The sequence below is a fragment of the Amblyomma mixtum genome, chromosome 1, assembly GCF_055824585.1.
Source record: "Amblyomma mixtum isolate Tamu chromosome 1, ASM5582458v1, whole genome shotgun sequence".
In the NCBI taxonomy this organism is placed as follows: domain Eukaryota; kingdom Metazoa; phylum Arthropoda; class Arachnida; order Ixodida; family Ixodidae; genus Amblyomma; species Amblyomma mixtum.
The window spans coordinates 35,834,389-35,857,645 of record NC_143012.1 but is presented as its reverse complement, the minus strand read 5'-3'; the positions used below and the strand labels follow the sequence as shown (position 1 = coordinate 35,857,645).

The following is a 23,257-nucleotide window of genomic DNA, read 5'->3' as shown; positions in this document are numbered from 1 at the left end:
ACAAAGTGGCTTGAGATAAGGCAAATGGGACAGACGACTTCGGCAGCAGTCATTGACAACCTCCGATCACTATTTGCAACGTTCGGCCTGCCGCGCAAGGTAGTGTCGGACAACGGAACACCGTTTGTGTCTGCGGAGATCCTCAAGTTTTATCGCGACAACGGGATCTCATCAGTTACATCGGCCCCCTGCCACCCAGCGACAAACGGACAAGCCGAGCGCTACGTAGCCGAGCTAAAACGCGCCCTTGAAAGAGATCAGACAGGCTCGCTGCAGCGCCGCCTTGCGCGCTTTCTCTTCAAGCAGCACACGACGGTTCAGAGCACAACAGGCGAGACCCCCTCGAAAATGATGTTCGAGCGTGAAATGCGAACCCAGCTCACAGCCATCCTCCCCGAGCCAAAGGCAGAGACGTTCCGGGAAGAAAAAGCAATTCCGCGCTGCGGCACGCTTAATGAGGGGCAGCGCGTCCTCGCCCGACAGTTTCTGAAAAAGCCACGCTGGGAGGAAGCTACAATTGTCAGACGCATAGGCCTGCGCTCTTGGCTCGTCAACATACATGGCACAGTAGCACGCCGACATCTCAACCAGCTGCGTAGATTTACGACGCCGTCTGAGAGCTGTCCGCCAGCGGAGAGAACACGTGCACCATCTTCCCACATAGCCTGGCACCTCTTCCCGGAAGAAGAGACTTCGCCCAGGACAGACCTAGGAGACACAGCGACCAACAGCCAGCCTACAAGTGTTTCTCCCCCGAGCGCACAAAGCCAGCGCGCCTCCACGCGTGAGCGCCGACCCCCTGCACGATACCAGGCAACTTTCTAAGGGGGAAGGAAGTGTTGTGTCCCCTTATTGCTTTTGTGTGTGTGCGCCCCCGCATCCTCCTCCTAACGACCACTCGCATCCTCCTCCTAACGACCACTTGCCCCTCGTCGCACGCTGTCGCCAGATGCCCCCCCATGGTGCGCCCCCGCATCCTCCTCCTGTTTTGGGAAGCCACTCCCTCCCGTGGACGCTTCTCCGCTCCCTCCTTTCTTCGGGCGGCCAGTTCGGCTCCTGCCTCGGTCGACGCTGGTCGCACCCTCATCGGCTTTAAATAAACGAAGTCTTAAAGTACCGTGTGCGTCTTTCGCTGCATTCAACACAGCGACCGGACACGACAAAAACCAATGGTTGCTTCGGATAGAGGAGGAGAAAACGAACCTAGAAGCCAAGTTTGATGGCTGTAGATTAATTAATTAATAACACCCGAAAATGTCAAAACTGCGTCGAAATAGCGCGGACGTCGATGTAGCCACGGAAACGGTGTGACGTTACACCCACCGGAAGTCGTCACGGCATAGTGAAAATTGTAACAGAATGGTCAGAAAAACGTCGGATTTGTGTAAAATTAGATGGGAAAATGTGTAATTAAGCGTGATTAACACTTAAGACCCCCGAAAGATGTATAATTTGGGTATCGATACAGCCACGGGAACGGTGTGACGTCCCATCCACCGGAAGTCGTCACGGCATAGTGGAAATTATCACAGAATGACCAGAAAAACGTCGGATTTGTGTCAAATTAGATGGGAAAATGTGTAATTAAGCGTGATTAACACTTAAGACCCCCGAAAGATGTATAATTTGGGTATCGATACAGCCACGGGAACGGTGTGACGTCTCATCCACCGGAAGTCGTCACGGCATAGTGGAAATTATCACAGAATGACCAGAAAAACGTCGGATTTGTGTCAAATTAGATGGGAAAATGTGTAATTAAGCGTGATTAACACTTAAGACCCCCGAAAGATGTATAATTTGGGTATCGATACAGCCACGGGAACGGTGTGACGTCTCATCCACCGGAAGTCGTCACGGCATAGTGGAAATTATCACAGAATGAACAGAAAAACGTCGGATTTGTGTCAAATTAGACGGGAAAATGTGTAATTAAGCGTAATTAACACTTAAGACCACCAAAAGATGTCTAATTTGGATATCGATAGAGTCACGGGAACGACGTGACGTCACATCCATCGGAAGTCGTCACAGCATACTGTTCTCGGCTTTCTCCTCCCAACACTTTAGTTGCCAAAGTGTCCTCGCAATTTTTGACTTGTTGTTACATCGGAGAAAGCTTGGTAGGGCATCTGATAGGTGGCGCTCGGATTTGGTATTGGCTGTACTCTAGAACGCTCCAGCCGCGCTGCTGGCAGCACAGCATTTTGTTTCGCGGCAGCGACAACAGGTGGCGCGTCGGTGCGGCTACTTCCGCAAGGAGGAAAGCGAAAGGGGGAAAGCGTGCGCGAAGTCACGTCGGCGAGCGAAGGGAAACGCAAGGAGAGAGTAGAGCGCAACGCTGAGCGCCGGACACGCGCTGGACGTTCGTGGAGCAAAATCGCTCCTGCCGAATGCACTGGGGCGCGCCATAGTCGGCACTCCTGTCTTACTCTGGTTACGTCACAGTCTAACTGAAAGAGACCGCATAACTTCGTTGTGGACCACACTCACCTTGTCAGCGTAGGCGACGCCGTGGCAGCCCGACAGCTTGCACTGACGGACGTCTGCCACGCGCCAGAAAGGGTGCAGTAGGGCCGTAAACTCGAAGGCGTCCGTGCCTGCGGGTTGAAACAGCCAGACACCGCGAGTGTTTCAAGCTAAATAAACAAAGCAAGACATCGCTAACATTACCGACCTGATAGAAAAACTGAAAGCCATCATCGTTTTATGCACTCATCTTTGCGCGAGAAAGGCAACATAGAGATTTTTAATATTACCTGGAGGAAAAGCAGAAGGCGCTGCACTTCATCCTCCATGGAGACGCGCAGGAATGCCGGGAAGACGAGTGCTCGTATGTGGCTTGGCTATTGTTATCCAAGCATATCAATATGACTATTTTCGCGGCAAACCTTGAAGAAATGCTGTGAAAGTTTTCATACCAGCCTAACACTTGTGTTAAATTTATCGAATAAGTAAAAAAAACGCATAATCAAAATAATTTCATCGGAGCGCAGAGTAGAGCATCGCGGCGGCTGCCGATTCAGAGGCAGAATTATCGTTTTCGACCCAGCGCTAGCCAAGCCAAATAAGAAACCTCGTCTTACCAGCATTCCCGCGGTAGACAAATTGCTCTTGAAGAAGCTCGCATAGACGGTGGTGAAAGGCTTCCCCCCAGGTAATATACTGAGAAGCTCTGTAGTCAAATGGAGAGTTTGCACTGGGCATCACAGCAATCGCTCGCTATGCATCAAAATGACGAAGAAAAATATTTCGGCTAGGTACAATCACCAAACCCATTCGTAATTCACGGTTTTATTTACGCATTTCTATTGCGTGTGCTTCTTAGACCCCGGATTCGAGCCCGGCCGCGGCGGCCGCCTTTCGATGGAGGCGAAACGCAAAAGGCGCCCGTGTGCTGTGCGATATGTCAGTGCGCGTTAAAGATCCCCAGGTGGTCGAATTTATTTCGGAGCCCTCCACTACGGCACCTTTTTCTCTCTTTTTTATTTCACTCCCACCTTCCTCCCTTCCCTTGCGGCGCGGTTCGGTTGTCCGCCGAGATGTGAGACAATTACTACGTCATTTGCATTCCTCAAAGACCATTTTTCATTTTTTGTTTCTTAGAATGCTTGCCACCTTTGATCGTGCTTCGTATAGAACCCACCAATAGAGAGATACAGCGAAACGCGATCCGCAACCGCGAACCGGTTCCTCAAGGCGCTAGCAGAGCATGCGCAGAAGTCCCCGAGGGGCGCACCCGTTCCACTGCGCAGTCGCAACAGTGCCCCCGCGGACGCGTACCATGCACGGTAGCAGATCGCGAATCTTGCGAGCTATGCTAAATCTCTCTAGCATCGTTTACGTGCACCCGCAGGGCTGCTTTTGCACCCGGAAAAGGCCTTTACAGAGATTCAGTGCTCGGGTCCACTCGAAAGCTGTCCAAGTAGCAGTGCGGAATGCCCACATTTCTTCCCGCAAAGAGTTGCTGCAAATGCACATGCGGAAGAAAGGTGCAAAGTCCCACCGTTGTTCTCAACGGACAGCTCAAGACGAAGTCTGGATGTCCCCAGGACGACGCGGTACAGCACCCGGAACCTGCGTCGCAGTGGACGAGCATGAGAGGGCCGGACGACACAGCTGCGTATAATGGTATGTCACCATGTCTTGCCTATAATAAGTGCACATATAACCCGCTCCACACAGTTTCTTGCATGACCGCCAGGACAATTCCATTCGATCCTCGACTGATATACACCCTCAACCAATCATCTCATCTCCTCTAATTCTATTTACTCCTGGTTTCGCGATCCCGGCCTCAGAGCGACAAAGCAAATGCGCCTAATTGCTGTACGGGTAGCGGCAAAAATTACAAAGGCCACTTACTCTAGCTACTTCAGACACTTAAGTTAAGGCACTTAAGATAAGGCACTTAAAAGAATAGGCGGCACTACAGTCGGACACAACTCAAGAATGAAGCGGCTGTTCCCCGTCGGAGGACCCCCTTCCAGCCAATGGCGTCGGCTGATTCTCATGACCCTGCTAGCGTGATGATGCAGGGAGTGGCAGATGAAAGGGGATAGTCCACTCCCTGCATTGTGAATGAGAATCGGCCACCGCCATTGGCTGGAAGGGGGTCCTCCGACGGGGAAAAGCTGCTTCGTTCTTGAGTTGTATCTCACTAAAGGCGCATGCGCGGAAAAAGAAGCTTCCCGCGCTTATTGCGCATGCGCCTTCGGTGCAGATTTTTCACCCGGTCTCGGAGGCAGCGCTTAGCGAATCACGGAGGCCACTGGCTCTCGTACGTGCCTGCCCATTGCTTCCAACGCGAAGGTCGCGAAGGAAACAACACAAGACAGCAGCTGCACTAGCGCCTGTCTTCTACCTTGCGTTGTTTTCTTCGGAACCTTCACGTTGAGATTAGTGCAGCTCCGCCCACATTCAGCCTCCGCGCACAGAATTCCTCCCCGAAGGAAAAGTAGTCCGCTGCTTAAACGTATTTTGTTACCTAAACAAGGAGCTTATCACAAGAAAAAAAAACTATGAGCTCTAGAATTATGATACGTGGATTGTTTGATATAGTCAAACATTAAAAAGCTGATTTCGTTTCCTGTTGCGATTGGCCAGCGGAGTAATACAGGACGCAGCGGACCGCGGCGCAGTGTTAGCAACTGCTGTTTTTTTTTTAAAGTGGTATCCTTATAGCCTATAGACCGTTTACAGCGCGCAGTTCTTCCGTTTGAGACCAGATGGCGCCACACGTGCGCTCCGAACACGGCACCATTACTTGCCTCGTAAGCAGGGTTGCCAGGTTTGGCTACTTTGCGCCAAATTGGCTACTTTTAGGACCGCTTGGCGACAAAAATTTGAACTTGGCTACTTGGCTACTTTTTGGCTACTTTTGATATCGAAGTTAGGACTAATGGACCTCTTTTTGTGCCAATGGTCCATGCATCTTTGCTTGTCAGAATGCCATACGTGAACACCATTATTCTGCGGTGCCAGTCTTTTTGTTGAAATTTTGCCTGTAATCATCTCCCAGACTTAAAATACTTCTCGCTCCTGTGTTCTCCCAGGCGAGATTCCGCCTCCGCTATGCAATGATGTTATGTAGATTTCCTTAGAACCAGCAAGAAGAAATGTCCCATCTCCATTCACTCAGTGCGCTTCAGCTAAATAAGGATGTGAATTGCTACTTAGCTGATATACCTTAATTGTTTTCTCAGTTGGATACTGGTTCAAAGCGCGTTGATCGGCCGCACATGCTAGCCCGACATCCAATTGGATGATGCTGGGAATTACAGTCTTGGTTAAAATTTTTCAGGGCAAATACGGTTTCCTTTTAGCCGATTACTGGGGAACGAGGAAGAGCAAAAGGCTTTGAAACGCGATGACGAAGGCTCTTTGTATCGTCCAGCGATATCCGGAGAGCCATGAGTTCCCCAGTATACGCCTGAAAAGGAAGCCATGTGATCTGAAAAAATTTGACCAAGCTAGGCTATGCTTTCTATGCCTTTAGAACATATGAACTGAATGTGGCGATCAGTCTGTTTTTGCAATATAAAGCTGAAAAAAGATCACAAGAGAGACACGGAAAAAGAAATAGGCACATCAAATCAAACCCTTGTTTATGGAGCAGTGAAGAAATTTCATGCAAAAATCAATGCCAGGCATTCTATATATATATATATATATATATATATATATATATATATATATATATATATATATATATATGTATATATATAACGTCTGGCCAGGGTCTGGCCGGCCAGACCCTGGTCGAAACCACATAGAGTAAGAAACTCTGTGGGTCGAAACGTTTATGTTCTACCGGATCCATCTGATCTTCACCCCCTTCTTGTATACATATATGGGAATTAAAATTGCCATGACTGTGGATTAGGAACACCAATTATTTCTCCTCTGAAAAGAAGAAATACTTTTCTGATTACTTTTCCCACACTCTCTTTCCCTTCAGAAATTCCTCGCGCAGTTCCGTGCTTCTGTCCCATGCTGTTCATGTATTTCCTTTCATTCGATTTGCGATGCTTTTGTAATTCAGAGTTATTCGCATTCACAATTGCCCTGCGTCCTACAAGAATTATAAATTGTTTGCACCCTTTATGCTTCTGGTGACGCTTTTCTGCAACCTTGGCGCTATTTTTGGCTACTTTTGACACTTCGGCAGCTAGTTGGCTACTTTTTTGGCTACTTTTCTGCTTTTTGTGGCTCCTTTTAAAATTTAGGACCTGGCAACCCTGCTCGTAAGTCGCCGGCGTGTACGCCTCGACGCAGCAGTGGAAATTTCGCGGGTGGTTGCCGAATGTGTTCTTTCTACGATGTGAAAAGGCAGAGGAAACACGTGCTGTGCTGTGTATTTCAATAATTGCGACAGAGAGTTAAAGGTGCGGGATGCGATCGTTTGCGATCGCTTCACGGAACCGAACTACACAAGTAGGTAATGCCAATGTTCACGCCCATTCGACACGCACCCTTTCCTAACTGGCGAGCGCAACAAACACGTTCGCCAGGGCTAGATAGCTAATAAAGAAAGGTTTCGATCTTGGAAAATCGTCGAGGGTAAGTGCACAACACAGCCGCATGAAGAAGCTGTTCCGCCACCGAAACCATGACGGCGTGCTTTCAGTTATTGTGCACTGTGCTCAGACCGCATTGATCGTAAGTTGTGGTCTGTGACGATTAGTAAAACGAGCGCCCGAGGCCGAATTAGAAACGAAAAAAAATAAGACTACTTACGCTCCTTCATACGGCTGCTGTTTCTTATGCACTGCACAGCCGTGCGAGCCGACAACGCTTACCGTCAGTCCGTGCATTACACGCAGTCTTGGTGCTACTGTTCAATTTCGCTCCAAGTAGCGCGGTTTTCGTGGACCGTGTTCGGATTACAGCATTTGGTTTACGGCTGCTGTGCCGGATGGTTGTCACTTGCTCGCGGTCCATGCGAGACAGTCACTAAAAGTGACTCCGTACGCTCAGAGTGAAGCTGATTAATTACAACCAACGAGACCACGAGCATTTCCATGTCCGCATATCGAGCGTCGAGCGTACCAAAATTTTTTATATGAGGCTGACGTTACTGTAAAATTCGTCCAGCATGAACGCGTGGCCATGCGCGCGTTATAACAATTATATCGCGGAATCCTTCGAAACGATTGCACGCCAGCTTGTGAAGGCTGCTTGATGCATGGTACTGCTACCATGATAGTCAACCTTTGTGTGTCTATTTATTTTTGTCGCTTTTCTATGTTTAATCAACCAGTAAGAAATATTTCAGGTTTCCTAAGCACCGTTAACAGGGTGTAAACAAATGCATACGATGTGCATGTGAGCGTTTCAGACCAGTGTCTGCATGCATGTACAGAATAGGACAACAACCTGTAAGGCCGCAAGAACATTAAACATTGCCGTTTTATATATTAACAATAAAAAAACATTCAGCAGAGTCTTCAGCGCATGCAAAGACAAGCATTCAGGCGATCCGTCCGTTGCCTCGAACAGGCGGAGAGCTCAGCGGCTCTCCGCGACATGAAGTCCGATCGCGCTTTCACGCGTGAAGTGATCAAATTAGGGTTCTCACATGTCCTTCCAAGCTTTGGCCAAACCATAGTGTCGTCTTCCCACTCCTTTACAACCGTATCAGCCGGAACACTGCCTGTCGGAACCGAACCGTCAGACGCAGCAGCCTTCGCGACGAGGCGCGCGCCGAGCGGTCAGGAGGCGAGTAATGGCGGCGTGATCACGTGATCAAAGATGGCAGCCCCCATGATACGCCGCTGTAAAGCGTCTATAGGAGTCTGCCATGCTGCATACATTGCTTTGCTGTAAGTGCGCCACTGTATCGCACAATGGCGTTCAGGGTTTAGTACAAAGTTTTGCGTACGAAAACTTACCAAGAAAGGACGTGCCGTATTTTCTAAGACACGTAATTGCGAAGCAACGAGTCATTTTAAACAAAGATGCAGTTAAACAACCTTCGAGGGTGCACCTCTGCGTACAGTGGTGAGCAGCCTTGTCTAGAGCGCTTGAGCAGTGCGCACTTGGTAACAAAAACCGAAATTAGAGTGCAGCCCCTCATTACAGGGCAAAGTTTTCGTGCCTGCTTTGTTTACGAGGCTATCTGGCGCTACTTCCGTGCAAGCGTTGCAGCTGGACCCTAGAGGCTGCCACAAAATCTGGATTTGTATGCAAGGAAGTGCACCGCCCGAGCGCTCTAGACAAGGCTGCTCACCACTGTACGAGACAAGTGGGCTGATTCAAGACACTGTAATGCATGCTTAGAAAGGTGGCTGAGAACGTACCCGTGGTTCCAGATGGAGCGAGTGTAGTCGTTGTCCCGGAGGCTCAAGAACATCGCCAAGTCACCATTAGATTCCTGGCAAGGATTGGGAAGGAGAACGGGTGTCGCCATCTCGTGGGCACTGAAGCACTTCACGGGATGCTCATGGGCCCGGCAGTCGCTTACAACCGAGTGAAATCAAATATCAAAAGTAGTTTGAGTTCTTTCAAGCGCTGAACAAACCGGACGACCTCGCATATCAGCACTTGCGCTCAAGGCGTCAAACCGCGACTGAAGCCGAGCCTATATTGCCATAACAAGAAAGCGTGGTGTCACATCGGGAGTCAACGACACTTGCGTTCAAAAACGTTAGTTTTCCCGACCCTCACTAATGATGCGCGCCCTCTGCCCTCTGTGTGTAGAGTTTCACTGCTTCTTCAGTAACAATACGGACTATGTTCTGGACGGCCGCCATATTCGCTGGCCATAGAGGAGCTCCTGCCGAAGAATTGCGTCACTTAATTGCCATGCTTCGTGATTACGGCGCTGTCAGGTTTAGAAGCAGTTACTTAGTTTAAGTACGCGGTCTGAACCATCTAAATTCAAGACCCGCCATGAACGACCGAACGAACACTTCACGATGACCGCTCGCCAAGCCCAAGATTCGGCCACGCTTAACGGCACGCCTTCAACTTCGAAGCTGAAGGGCATTGCGAAAGGAGAAGCAGCAAAAGAAAAGTGGAATCGCGGCACAAAGCTTCGGTTTCCAACTTCAGCGAAAAACCTTCGATGGTACTCTTGCTGTCTCACTAATGCAGTTAGGTGCACTTAGCTAACCCGCAGGTCGAGGTGAAGCACACTCCTTTACGCACGCTTCACCACGAGGCGAAAGGGACTGAGCGCGTAACGCACATCATGGCAACGAAACCGTGCGGTTTTCACACTGCCTCCCCCTCCCACACATTCGTTATGCTCCGAGACTCCACAGTTATCGCAAGCAGCAAAATGCGGTTCGCCTATGATTTGTGCATAAAGTGTACACTGACTAGAACGCGAGCGGTGGCGCTCATGTTCGATGCAGGACAGAACCAATAAGGACCGGGCCGACAGGTAGAGAATATGCCACCAGCGGGTCGAAAGAAGGGCCGTCCCTGATGCCCCCTCTTATAAAACGAACTTGGCAGGCGCGCCCGGGACAACCAAGAAAAAAATTGGAGGGGGCTTAGCTTTGGTTATGCCTGGTAGGTTGCGAAAGCAGGTGTTTTATACTGCATATGCAGCGCCTCTAGTGGGAAGAGCACGGCGCGCTGTGGCAAGCAGCCGCCGTTACCCGACGAGCCGAGTTGGTAGCCCGTCTCTCGCTCCTGGTATGACGTCACGCTGTGACGTCACTAGGCATGGTATGACGTCAGAGGTCATTGTAAAGGTCAAGCGTGGCAAGTGGCCGCCGCTACGCGAAAGGCCGTTCTTGGAAGTAGTATTGCTTTCGCAATAAAAGGATAGGGGGAGGGAGGAGACCACAGACCCAACTCCACAAGAAATCGAGCCACGCGTCTTCGCGTGCGCCTGTGGCTGCAGCGGTAGACGCGCACCGCCACCGGGGGACGCAAAACCGGGTGCAAAAGCTCCCTGGCGCGTTTCAACTGCTCATGGAGTTCGCCTAAAGCCCTCCCGGCCTTCCGGCCTTATATAACGCGCTGTCCCTGCATAATACGCGCCTGATATGGGACGTCGCATCCTTAGCAAGCGAGGCGGCAATTCGAATAAACCGGTGGTTTGAGTTAAGCGAGTTCGAACGAGTACGACCCCGTGCACAGATGGTAAGTTTTTCCAAACTTCAACCATTCACCGCAAGTCGCCATAGCTTCTAACGTATACTTTGAAGAGTGACCGTTACGGTATGCACAAGGCCGTATTTCTTTGGGCATTACATATAGAAAACCTCCTTTCTAACAGAATCGCTTCCATTGATTTGCATTTATTTTAAACTACACCCCAATTAAAGGATGTTTCATTTAGATCTGACACACGTCAGTATGTTTTGCTGTTTATCTTATTTGGACAGTTCCGACTACACATTGAGCACCAACTCAGCCTACAAACGAAAGTTAACGCGGTCCAGCTTCATTGTTTTGCCTAATAATACGGTATTTATTTTTTGCAACGCATTCGCAACTAGCTAGCCTTGTCGGCTAAGTGTCCAGAGACGTGTGTAAACATTCAAGCTGTGTACTATTCCGAGAAATAAGGTTTGTTGTATTCCGGTAGAAGGAAAAAAAACGCAAACACGGTGTCTGACCAGTACAACAAGACACCAACAAACCAAAGTGCATATGGTGTGAGTCCCCCACACGTAAATAACGTAAGGGGCACACTTTCGCGCAAACGAAAACTGAAAAAAAAAACTCACACCGCAAGCATGCGACACGCGGAATGTTTTAGTAAAACGAGCTTCTGGGCAAGTTGGTTACTTTGCTTCCACATAACTGCAGCGTAAAAAAAGACGAGCACAAAGGAAGAAAACCCCTACGACACGGACAAACGCTGCACTCACAACACGGACATACCAAGCCCCATGTACAATGCCAGTCAGGAGCGGTATATGAAATTCCACTGTCATGCGGAAAAGTCTATGTCGGCCAGTCTGGCAAATGTGTCAACGATCGATTGAGGGGGCATGAAAGAAATTTAGAGAATATGTTAACTTGGTAAAACATTGCAGGTCTTGCCAGGATTGTTCGCCGCATTTTGAAGGTGCAAGGATTCTAGGCAAAAGCAAAGATCACACTGCACGTGAACTACTGGAAGCTTACCATATAAAGAACAATGGCGATTTTTGCGTAAGCGATACTTCTATTCATTTGTACAAAGCAGAATGTGACCTTTTCTCTGCCACACGATAAGATGTATCTCACGGGTGATAATGTTTTTGTTTTGTTATTGGTGACCAGCAAGGAGCGCGACTCGACCCAAAACAGGCAACACACCACCGGTTTCACCCTCATTAAATTCAGATTCAGCATAACTATCTCTTGTCCAAAGCGAAAAAAACTGCATATCTCTTATTTTCACGAATGTTCGAAGTATAACCAACAAACGCACATCGCTGTCATCTCATATCGACGCATGCTCAGCTGATATAGTTGTTCTTACTGAAACGTGGCTCTCAGCAAAAATAAAAAATAGTGAAATATTAGACTGTGAAAAAAAAAATAACTTTTACAGATTCGATCGCGATATCCGTGCAGGTGGAGGCGTACTCATTGCCGTGAATGCTGTTATCAATTCCTTCGCTATCCCCATTGATTCACCGTTAGAAATAGTTTGCACTCATGTAGCTTTTCCAACAGGCGATCTTATCTTTTGTGCATGTTATAGGTCCCCATCTTCACCAGCTACTCTCTGCGCTGATCTTCATGATGTCCTTAACAAATTAATTGTCCGATACCCAAAATCGCATTTGTTCTTATTAGGTGATTTCAATTTCCCAAATATAGTGTGGAAAACTGGTGTTCCTTCTCTTAAGCAGCCATCCTCCGAATGCATCCATTTTTTAGACATCTGCGCTGATTTCAATCTAACACAGCTGATTCATGAACCCACACGCACTACCAGCAGTTCCTCTAACACTTTAGACCTCTTTTTTACCACAGCACCTGATTTGGTCTCAATTCCAACGTATATTAAAGGAGTCAGTGATCACTCGCTTCTCCACTTCGCAATTAAGAAAAAAGTTCGTGCTACGAAAGTCGTTAAAACTATATGTGACTACAATGCCGCCGATACCACATCCATCACAGCTGAGGTTTAGGTTTATGGGGTTTAACGTCCCAAAGCGACTAAGGCTATGAGAGACGCCGTAGTGAAGGGCTCCGGAAATTTCGACCACCTGGGGTTCTTTAACGTGCACTGACATCGTACAGTACACGGGCCTCTAGAATTTCTCCTCCAAAGAAATTCCAGCCGCCGCGGCCGGGATCGAACCCGCGTCTTTCGGGTCAGCAGTCGAGCACCATAACCGCTTAGCCACCGCGGCGGCCCCATCACAGCTGAACTAGAGTCATTCATTACTGAGTACACACTAAACTTTTCTAAACGTACCGTTGAAGAGAACTGGTTATTGTACAAACACAAAATGCTTACACTAATAGATCGTCATGTGCCTAAAAGAAAGGTTCTTTCGCATTCTGCCTCACCATGGTTTACTGCAACCCTACGCCGCCTGCGTAACAAAAAGAAGCGTATTTTTCGTCGCGCCAAAGCAACTAACCTTCCTGAACGCTGGGCTGCGTATCATCACATTCACGCAGAAAACGCTATCGCAATCAAAAATACAAAAAAGAATTTTTTTGACAACACCCTCCCATCGCTTCTACAATCTAATCCACGCAAATTCTGGAGTATTGTTGGAGGCAAAGAAAGCAAAGTAATCCAACTAGCCCGTTCTGACAATGTCCCGATCCCTCCGAACCAGTGCTGTTCCGTTTTGAATGATGTATTTTGTTCCGTTTTCCTCAAAAGTGCTCCTATTACTCTTCCGTCTCTACCTAATTGCTCTTACTTGCCAATGAATTCCATTACTATAGACTTTGCGGGCATAGCAAAGTTGATTGATAACATGAAAATATCTTCTTCATCGGGCGAAGATTCAATCAATTGTAAAATGCTCAAAATTACTCAACCGTATTCGTCCATTATGCTTTCGATGCTTTTTTCACAGTCTCTAGGTTCCTCAGTACTCCCAAGCGATTGGAGGGTTGGCAAGGTTGTTCCGGTCCCTAAATCAGGTAACACCCATTCCCCCAATAACTACCGTCCCATATCACTCACGAGTATTCCATGTAAACTTTTGGAGCACGTTATTTATTCGCATCTCATCACTTTCCTTGAGTCTAATTCCTTCTTTGCGGCTGAACAAAACGGTTTTAGAAAGACGTTCTCATGTGAAACACAACTTATATGTTTTACTAATGACCTATTTACCCATGCTGACATGAGCTTCGATGTAGACTGCGTGTTTTTGGACTTTGCGAAAGCTTTCGACACTGTTTCACACGATCTCCTAATTTTTAAACTTAGCATGCTTAACATTGATCCGCATGTACTAAACTGGATTAAAAGCTTTCTTTCTAATCGAACTCAGTACGTTTCTGCTAACGACTGTTCATCTTCTCACATTTCTGTAACATCGGGCGTACCGCAGGGATCGGTACTGGGACCTCTTCTCTTCCTTATCTACATTAACGACCTACCTAAATGCATTTCCCATTCATCTATCAGGCTTTTCGCAGATGATTGCGTCATTTATCGCACAATAACTGACCACACTGACTCTATTAAGCTTCAAGAAGACCTTACAAGCATATATAACTGGTGCGATAAATGGCTCATGCAACTAAATGCAAGCAAATGTAAAACAATGCATGTATCGCGTCGCACTAACATCACTGACAACACGCGCACTTACTTTCTTCGTGGCACTTCCCTTAAATCCGTCGTCATACAGATACCTAGGTGTTCATATTTCACGTAACCTATCATGGCATATGCACGTTGAGCATGTCACTAATAACGCTAACCGGGTTCTTGGATATTTACGTCGAAATTTCTCTGCTGCGCCTCTACCAATAAAACTAACACTTTACAAAACATTAGTGCGGCCGAAGCTAGAATATGCTTGCGCAGTATGGGATCCCAGTCAAATCACATTAATCAACACACTTGAATCCATTCAAAATCGCGCAGCACGTTTCATCTTATCTAACTATTCCCGTCACGCCAGCATTACTTCCATGAAAAACACCCTTACCCTGCCAGACCTTTCCCCACGCCGTAAATGTTTTCGACTCTGTCTTTTCCATAGAATGTATCATCACAACCCTGTATTAAAGGATCATCTTTTTGCTCGACCATCATACATATCGTCCCGTTCTGACCACATGTTTAAAGTTGCTGTTCCATTTTCCAGAACAAAAATGTGTCATAATTCATTCATTACCAAAACGAGCGCAGACTGGAACGACCTTCCTCCCTCCATCGCTGCCATTTCTGACATCTGCAATTTCAAGACAACTGTATTTTCTGCCGTTTTGTAAATAATATTGTTTAACATGCACTGTTCATTTTATGTATCTTACCACTCCTTTCTGTAATGCCTTCGGGCCTGGAAAGTATCCGAAATAAATAAATAAATAAATGTGTACTTTCCTGCGCGCGAATTCGCGGCGGAACCTTTATATTTCCAACTGCTGGTGAAATAAAATCAGTTGTGAGTGCAGCGTTTGTCCGTGTCGTAGGTGTTTTCTTCCTTTGTGCTCGTCTTTTTTTTTACGCTGCAGTTATGTGGAAAAAACGCGGAATGTTTCAATGGGTTGGCTTCTCTCCACTAACTACGAGAGAGTGAGAGCGTACCTCTCGCCGTAGCTGCTCGATGCTCCACTCCATGGTGTGCGCGAAGCCATGGTGCGGTCCCAGTTCCCAGGCGCCGAAGTTGGCTGCAGCGAACACCGGAACGCCTCACTATACCACCTGGATGCCGTACGTATATACATGGCCCCTCCCAGGCTGCTCTCGAGCCCCGCAAATGAACTCTGACGAGGCACGACACGTGTGTGGCTAGCATTTGCTCCTACATGCACATAGTTTCCACACTGAACTCGCTGCATTTTGGTGAGTGATGCAACACTGGTTCTGGCGTGTTTTTTTATACATATTGACGCCAGCGCTCGTGCAGAAGGAAGCGCCTCTCCAGAAGAAGAGGAAGTGTGGGTGTGAAAGTGAAAGTGATCTGGAAGCGCACGTCTGTTGACCCGCTGTGGACCCTCAGCCGCCGATTACCAACGTGACATCTGGTGCAGGTGCTGGGTACGTCGTTAATGCACCGTACGCCCCCTTCAAGCCGCAATTCGAGCCCCGTACAAATACCGAAGGTAGACACGCCAGTCCACCAGGGCAGTCGCCGATTACAGGGCTTACCTCCCGAATTTGGACTGCTCCCTGTTTCGCATTGTTCACGGAGGGTAGGTCCTACAACGATGAATCCTCCAGATACAGTGTCGCCGGTCCTGCTCCACCACCAGCGAGAGCCACCCCATTTTCGCGGTCAACCACACGAGGACGCCGAAGACTGGCTGGACCAGTATGACCGGGTGGCCATCTACAATGGTTGAGGCGCTTCCTTCTGCACGAGCGCTGGCGTCAATATTACGTTCGCGTGTGTGCGTTCTTGGACGTACAGCCTTTGTCAAAAATTTAGAGCCCAGGGGGTTTGCTTCTGGGCTACATTGCTTTGCTCGTAATGCGTCCTCAGCGTCCCAAATCTCCTGAAGGTAAGAAGATTTTTGGTCCTGCTCCCTCCGATGCGGAGGACTTCCATTAGTGCTAAAGGAGCGCCACAATAGTGCTTAGAAGCAAACCCCCTGGGCTCTGAACTTTTGACAAAGGCTGTACTTTGTAAACAACCATTACCTCACTATTCTGTCCTCCACCCAATCTCCCTTCTTCCTCCTATGCATATATATTTCATTTTATTCAACATACTTTTCATGTATGTGCATGTGAAAATGCTTTAATAGTCACAGAGGACCATTTCTGAATTTCAGTTATTGGCCATGCGGCTATCTCGTAGAGGCATACCTGTTAAAAGAAGTATAAAATCTTTAGCACGTCCTAATTAACTCTCTCATTAAGTTGTCCACGTTAGTCATACAGAATAAAATGAAACACCCTGTACAGTGATTTCCTACTGATATTAGTACACATTTCTAGTTTCGCTGCTGTTTTGTCAACGTTAACGACAAACTGCCACAAAATTCCGAAAGTAGGACGCTTACGGAATACGATGGGTATCCCTCCACGGATGGGAGTTTTTCCGTCCTTGAGTGACTTCTCGCTGGAAGGGCGGAGATTTCGAATGAACAACAGAAGTTGGCGAAAACGGACTACGAGAGCAGGACAGGAGAGAAATTCAATACAAACACGGACACGCACTTTGACACAGAGAACGACATACAAGTACATTATAAACAGAAAGGAGTAAAAAGGGAGTAAGCTGTGCTCTAAGCACTCTCTGAGCGTTCTTAAAATTTGCCCTGTGCGGCCGATTTCTCTAATTTAAATCCGATTAAACGCCCCGGCTCCCGCATTTTGTTTTTTGATTCCCCGCAGACGGTGGGAGGAGTCCACCAACCTTTCAACCAGTCCCGTGGCGGCTTGCCGCTCTGCCATCGGCGGAGTGATACGTAGCGATCGGCGAAAGCAGAGAGTCCACGCGTATTTTCATTTCCGTTGGCCTAGTTTGCAGCTATGTAGTCTCTGACTAGATCTATTTATTCACGGAAACCAAAAAACCAAAACAAAATAAAAGCGAAAGCAAAGCCGCCGCGCGACTGCCTGAAAGGCACTCCATGCGTTGTTCGACTCCTCCAACCATCTGCGGGGAATTTAGTGTTTACAGGATATGAGTGGTAACTTCACTCTGAACACGAATACGCCTATATGGGAGTAAAAAGGGAGTAATGTTGTCCTCCAGCGCACTCCCTTTTTTACTCCCTTCAGTTTTGAGTGCACCGCTTTCCATGGTTTTGCTCTGTTCGATTTTAATTTACTCTTCTAGGCAGGATAGGTAGATAAGTACGTTTCAGACCAGGCTGGTAGCATCTACAACCTAAGTAATAATTAAAATTCCTCAAGCGCTTTCTTGAAACAAATATGCCGGCTTTCTGTACTTCCAAGGCTGAATTACTTTCGCCATCCTCCTCCACCAATCCTCTATCTCCTTTATGCGCTTTCACTTTCTGAAAACTGACTACAGAAAGAAAAATGAAAAACGACTTAAAGGGACCATCCAATTGTCGTTCTAGTTAAAATCGATTTTATGGCTCTTAGTATACGTTGACGTTTGTCTGGCAGCAAAGGACATTTATTGCTGAGAAAACTGCATTTAAGAATATTTCCCGCAGTTCGATTTGAACTGGTGGCGTCAAGACCAAAAATGCATCCGCGATTGCCGTTTTGCAGTGAATGGCAATGCAGCTTAGCCTCCGTGATCAGTGCAAAAATGAGTCTTAACTTGCGAAATTGGCCGGTGATGGCGACACCTGTATTTTATTTCTTGTCCTTTTTTCGATTATAATTGCTCTGTTTTCAGTGGAAGAGACGTCTTTGTAGTTCGAATGCACTGATCTGTGGACAGAGGCCAACTTAAACTTGTCCTCAGTATGCTTTGAATTTGAAAGGACACACGCAAAGACTACACAAGTTCACTTGCCACCTGGTCAAGGTAAAAAAATTGGTAAACTGGTTTTTGGGGAAAGGAAATGGCGCAGTATCTATCACATATCTCGGCGGACACCTGAACCACGCTGTAACGAAGGCCCTCCCTCCCCTTTTTTTGTTTACATTTTTTTAACAATGTTTGGGCACGCAAGCGTGCCTGCGCTGCATCGAAGTGGTAAACTAAACCATACTGTGTTCAGAAACGAAAACTAACGGCACTTTGACTGTTTTTGAAGGATTCCAGGGGCCCTGTAGGGCATGACACAGTAAACGAATGTGCTCTTTACCGCTTTCGTTCTCCGCGCAGCTAAAGCACAAATAGAGTCAGATTTTTACCTCTAACATCCCGTCCATAAACATACAGCCCTGGGACTCTGAAAGCGAAGTGCTTCCATTTCCATCAGATGTGGCGGAAAAAATTTCGCTTTTAATTTTACTTTCAGCCGTCTGTGGAGCCCTAACACCGATTTATTTCCAATTTTCTGTCAGCAGTGAACATTTTCTGAATCTCGCACCGCTTTAAGGCCACGTACCTCCTATCTTGTACTTCAACACTGAGGCGATATTTATTCGCGACCAGTCGACTTTCCCTCCAATAGTACGCCTTTCTCAGTACTACGTATACTGCGTCTCATTCAACACGAGTCAGAACGCCTCTCTCAGTTACAGAGGCTGAGGTACACGTAATATTCGAATAGCAGCTGCCGCGAAGCGTTGAGATGCGTCGCCATCTGCGCTCCTCGCAACGATTGACGTCGACTGCTGCCTCGGTAACAATAGCGTAAAGCGAGCGCGATGAGAGCGTTGTGCCGGCAACGCGATCTCTAGCGACCAGATGTCTGAATCGTGCGTCATTCGAAGAACATTCTACCGCCACCAGACTCTTCACGTACACCGGACTCTCTATAGCGGAGAAGCCAACAGCCACAGAAACCAAGGGACAAAGGGGATTTTTTTATTTATTTTATTTTTTGCTGTTGTTCGATTTAGTATTACAGAATATGTTATTGCTTAAAGCTAATTGATTAGAAAAGCAGAAGAAAAAACAACCACATGCCGCCGGTGGGATCCGAACCCACGACCTCCGAATTACGCGTCCGGTGCTCTACCGCTGAGCTACGGCGACGGCTGTCAAATCTTCTGCATTCGGGGGTATTTATGTTTACAAATAACCTAACATTCAGAGTGTTCATCAGCGCCACCCACGTTCTTAAGCGGCGGACGTAGCACGTCCTGAGTTACCGCTGAGCGAGCAGGCATGCATAGCTTCACAAACCAAGTAGAAGAAACGTACTGCTGGACGTCCTCTACAAATTCGAGTGCGCGTAAGGCACGCAATACACAACCGGAACAGCTGGCATGGCTTACTATTGAGGGAGGAGGAAAAACTTTATTATAAACTTAATAAAAAGTACGGAACACAAACGAGGAAGTACCTGCGACATCTTTATTCGCAAAGCATACAAAGCTTTTGTCTATGCATATTTTCTCTTTGTTTCCTTAAATTTGCAATTTTCTGACACGCGATTTCGAGCGTTTCGAATGATAGAATGATAAAAAGTTTATGTTCAATTAGTTTTCGAAATTGCGACAAATCGCGACTTCGAAAAGCCGAAATTGTGCGAATGAAGATGTCAGTCAGCGCTGGTATCGTCTGTTTCTGTTTTTATTTAAGTTTTTTGAGCTCTAAATATCTGATACGGTGCACTCATGAACAAAATGAAAAATAAAACACCTGCAATACTTTTCTCTCTCTCTCTCATGCAGGGAAGGAATGAAAGCGACAGCAGTCTCAGAACACTGGTTACACATGCATGCGCATGCTAATTCTTGTTTATTCGAACATGCGTTTGCCCCGTCAGTGTCAAGTGTATTGAAATGCCCCCCGTTAATTCGAAATCTGCTTAACTCGAACAGTTTTTCGGTCTCCTTTGATCCCGTCCAAACCGGCGTTTAAGCATGCGCTAATATGCCGGTTATACACGCATATGGATGCCTACGAAAAAAAAAAAAAAACGGCATCGAGTTTCTTTCATTGTGGGCAAATCTTCCAGTACTTGCTGTGACTATTCAAAAACAGGTGCAAGTCCATTGCAGCACGAAAATGGAATGCCAGCTAGCCTGTCATATAGGTTGGCATGGATTTAAACTACAGCGGCATATAAACATAACACGCTGTAAGCCTGTTGGCTGACTGAAATGTACCGACTTTGTTCTGTGCCAAAATCCCGGCATATGCATGATGTGGCGGATACCACAAAACGGACTGCCGTCAGGCAAAATGACCAAAAGAAATGCCTGCAAGTGAGGAGCTCCCTACTAAACAGCGAACCGCACTGTCGCCCCAGCGCGGGTTCTGTATACAGGGCGTTTCATGTAACCTGAACCAAGTACTAAAAACAAGTGGCTCACCGCAGCCAGGCGAAACTAAGGACATATTGTTTCCCATCGATTGGCGCTCCTCCGAATATCTTCAAAATTCCACTTAAATAATTAATTAGTGAAGATAAATGTGCAAATTTTCTATTATTCACTTTAGTGTCACGTGCGTTCGCTTAAGTTGTAGAGGAACTTAAGAAAGCACTGATCCAGTTTTTTGTAGCAACGTATCTCCTACGTTGTTCTTTTTTCCGGCATTTAAAGAAAGCCCGCGAAATATTAAAACAAAACCACGTGACTGTGCTCATGCACTGCCATATTCCAGCGCCCCCAACCGCATTTTGAACGAACGAAACGCGCGCGCTGACCGTGCCCAAGTGACCGGCCATCGCTCAGTTCGACAGGCTGTAAAATGATAAAAATAGAAAAAACGGAGGCTACCTTAAAATACGCGACTCAACTGCTTTCTCTTCCTTTTTTATTCTGCCTATGCGATGGTTCAGCCTGAATTGGCTGTCGATGGCCTCCTTATCACTTATCGCAGATCACGGCACGCGCTTTCCATGTTCAAGAAGAATGAGCTGACGCACTTTCAAGAGTATGCTGAGAGCGGCTTCGGCCGCTCACTTCGAGACGGTGAGCACGCGCGCTTCGTTCACTCATGACGCGCTTGGCAGCGCTACAATACGGCAGCGCAAGAGCGCAATCACGTGATTTTTTTCATATTTCGCGGGTTTTCTTTAAATCCTGGAAAAAAAGGACCACGTAGAAGATATGTTGCTACAAAAAACTGGATCTGCTGTTTCGCAATCCCCTCTGCCCCTCAACTAAACGCAAGTGACGCTAAAGTGAATATTAAATTTCCTTAATAATTAATTTAAAGTATTTAACTAATTAAGATGAATTTAAAAGATACTCTGAGGAGCGCCACACGTCGGGAAACAATACGTACTTAGTTTAACCCAGTTCCTGTGAGTCACTTTTTTTTTAATCTTTGGTTCAAGTTACGTGAAACTCCCTGTATAGATAAAAGTACTTTCGCCTACAACGCTTTCTCTCGAACTACGACGCGTACGCGTCTATATACTATTTGCGACCGGTTAATTAACTCCTATTCGAGCTGAAGTTGCCCGCGCCTTTACTTCCGCAATTCAGAGCATTTTTATTATCTCCATTTATTTTTTATTTTTTTAACAAAAACTAAAGATCAAGATTCTGACGAAAACGCAGCTGCCAACCTCTGTACTCAGTACCTTTTCCAACCATAGGGAAACTTGAGTTGAGGCGGCTCCAATTGTTTTCGTCTGCCCTACTGTATTTTAAATGAACTTCCTACGATGCTAAATGCAAACGATGATCCAGCCCACAAGGACCGGCGTGGGTAACGACGTACGAGTTAAGTTTCACAATTTCAGTAACTACGCGAACTGATTTCGTAGACGTACGAGCACTTGCTGGAAAGTCAAACAAAATATGGTACATGAGAAAATGTCGGCGTTGAGCCGCGGTTACCATTACCTCATGAACAGAATTTCTTCGCCGTCTACTTCCCATGACGTCACAGTCGCTCCTGGAAACCAAAACAAAACCATGCAAAACCTGAGGCAACTATACTAAACTTCTATGGTCAAGCAACATAGCATACTGCCTGCTATCATTGGAAAATTCGAAAGCAGACAGCAGAAAAGTGTGAAAGTCCAATCGCAGTATGCATCGCACAGTCTGCATGTGGCGCCATTGCCGGCGCAACATGTAGACTCCCTAGTACCACTAGCATTTCGTTTCGAGGGGCTTTTAACTAGAATCCATGCTACCATCACTCTTGCTGCTACGCCCACTTCCCTAGGTTTCGCGGTGGTTGTCCAGCGTGTAACTGAAAATTACGTACAGTACGCGAGAATTAAAGCCTATATAACTGGATTAGCTGGCTGTTTTGCAAGCGCTACCACGACACGATTTCCAGCCTTGAACGCGCCGATGAACAGATATCAGCACCAGCGAGCACGGATGCGCGCGCGTTCACCGGTGGCAACGCGTGCATACAACACGTTCAAACAACACAAGACCGTGCAGCGTGCATACGAAGGCAGGCAAACATGAGGCGTGGCCTCACTTTACGCAAACTTACCGAAAGGAACCAAGCGGACGGAGTCGTTGCCCAGCGAAAGAGAAATTTCGCTGTGCATAACTGTCGGATATCGGCGACAAGTAATCGCTCACCGGAGAGACGTTGACTGCAAACGCGATGCACAGATCAAGCTGCCAGAAACCCTAGGCAGGGGAAGATATGACAATACACGGTATCTGCACTTTAAGCGGTCGAGACACTCGAGTACCGCCTTTTTTTCGCCGTTTCTTCTTTCGTTTTCGAATGCACGTAGACTTACGGTCACGTGGCCCAAACAGCCGGTGTCTCGGCTTGGATTAGTGATGGGTCGCTCAGGAGCGAGCCGGATCTTTTGAGCGGCTCTTTTTTGGAGAGCGAATGAGCGGTGGCTCAGTAAAGTGAGCGGCGGTTCTTTTGGAGAACCGGTTCTCTCTCGTTCAGTGAGCCGTGCTGACCGTGCCTAACCGTTCCGTCAGAGCCGGGTCTGCTCCAGGGTGCGATTTGCGCGCCATCTATTGAGCAGTGCGAGAAATCAACTGCATTCCCTTCCTTCGCAACCAACCCCTCGCCTTCATTTGTTTCCGCGTGTGCACTGCCGCTGGCACCCGCGTTTTTAAGGCGAAAACCTCTTTTGGATACGGCTCACTGAACGAGAGCCGGCTCTCCAGAAGAACCGCCGCTCACTAACTGAACCACGTACGGCGCCACGGCTCGTT

The 23,257-nt window shown here is 47.3% G+C and overlaps 1 protein-coding gene across 1 annotated transcript in view; it reads right to left on the bottom strand.

The window, feature by feature from the left end:
- Positions 1-22,845, bottom strand: part of LOC149366013 (uncharacterized) — a 34,777-nt gene extending 11,932 nt beyond the window's left edge. Inside the window, exons 1-8 of the mRNA XM_089547619.1 lie at positions 22,563-22,845; positions 21,953-22,004; positions 16,612-16,670; positions 15,212-15,273; positions 12,666-12,683; positions 8,802-8,875; positions 4,007-4,077; positions 2,494-2,600 (exon numbers count right to left, since the gene is read on the bottom strand). Coding sequence (XP_089403745.1) covers positions 2,494-2,600; positions 4,007-4,077; positions 8,802-8,875; positions 12,666-12,683; positions 15,212-15,273; positions 16,612-16,670; positions 21,953-22,004; positions 22,563-22,620 — 501 coding nt within the window. The 5' untranslated portion in view covers positions 22,621-22,845. The remainder of the gene's footprint in view (positions 1-2,493; positions 2,601-4,006; positions 4,078-8,801; positions 8,876-12,665; positions 12,684-15,211; positions 15,274-16,611; positions 16,671-21,952; positions 22,005-22,562) is intronic.
- Positions 22,846-23,257: the final 412 nt, after the last annotated feature.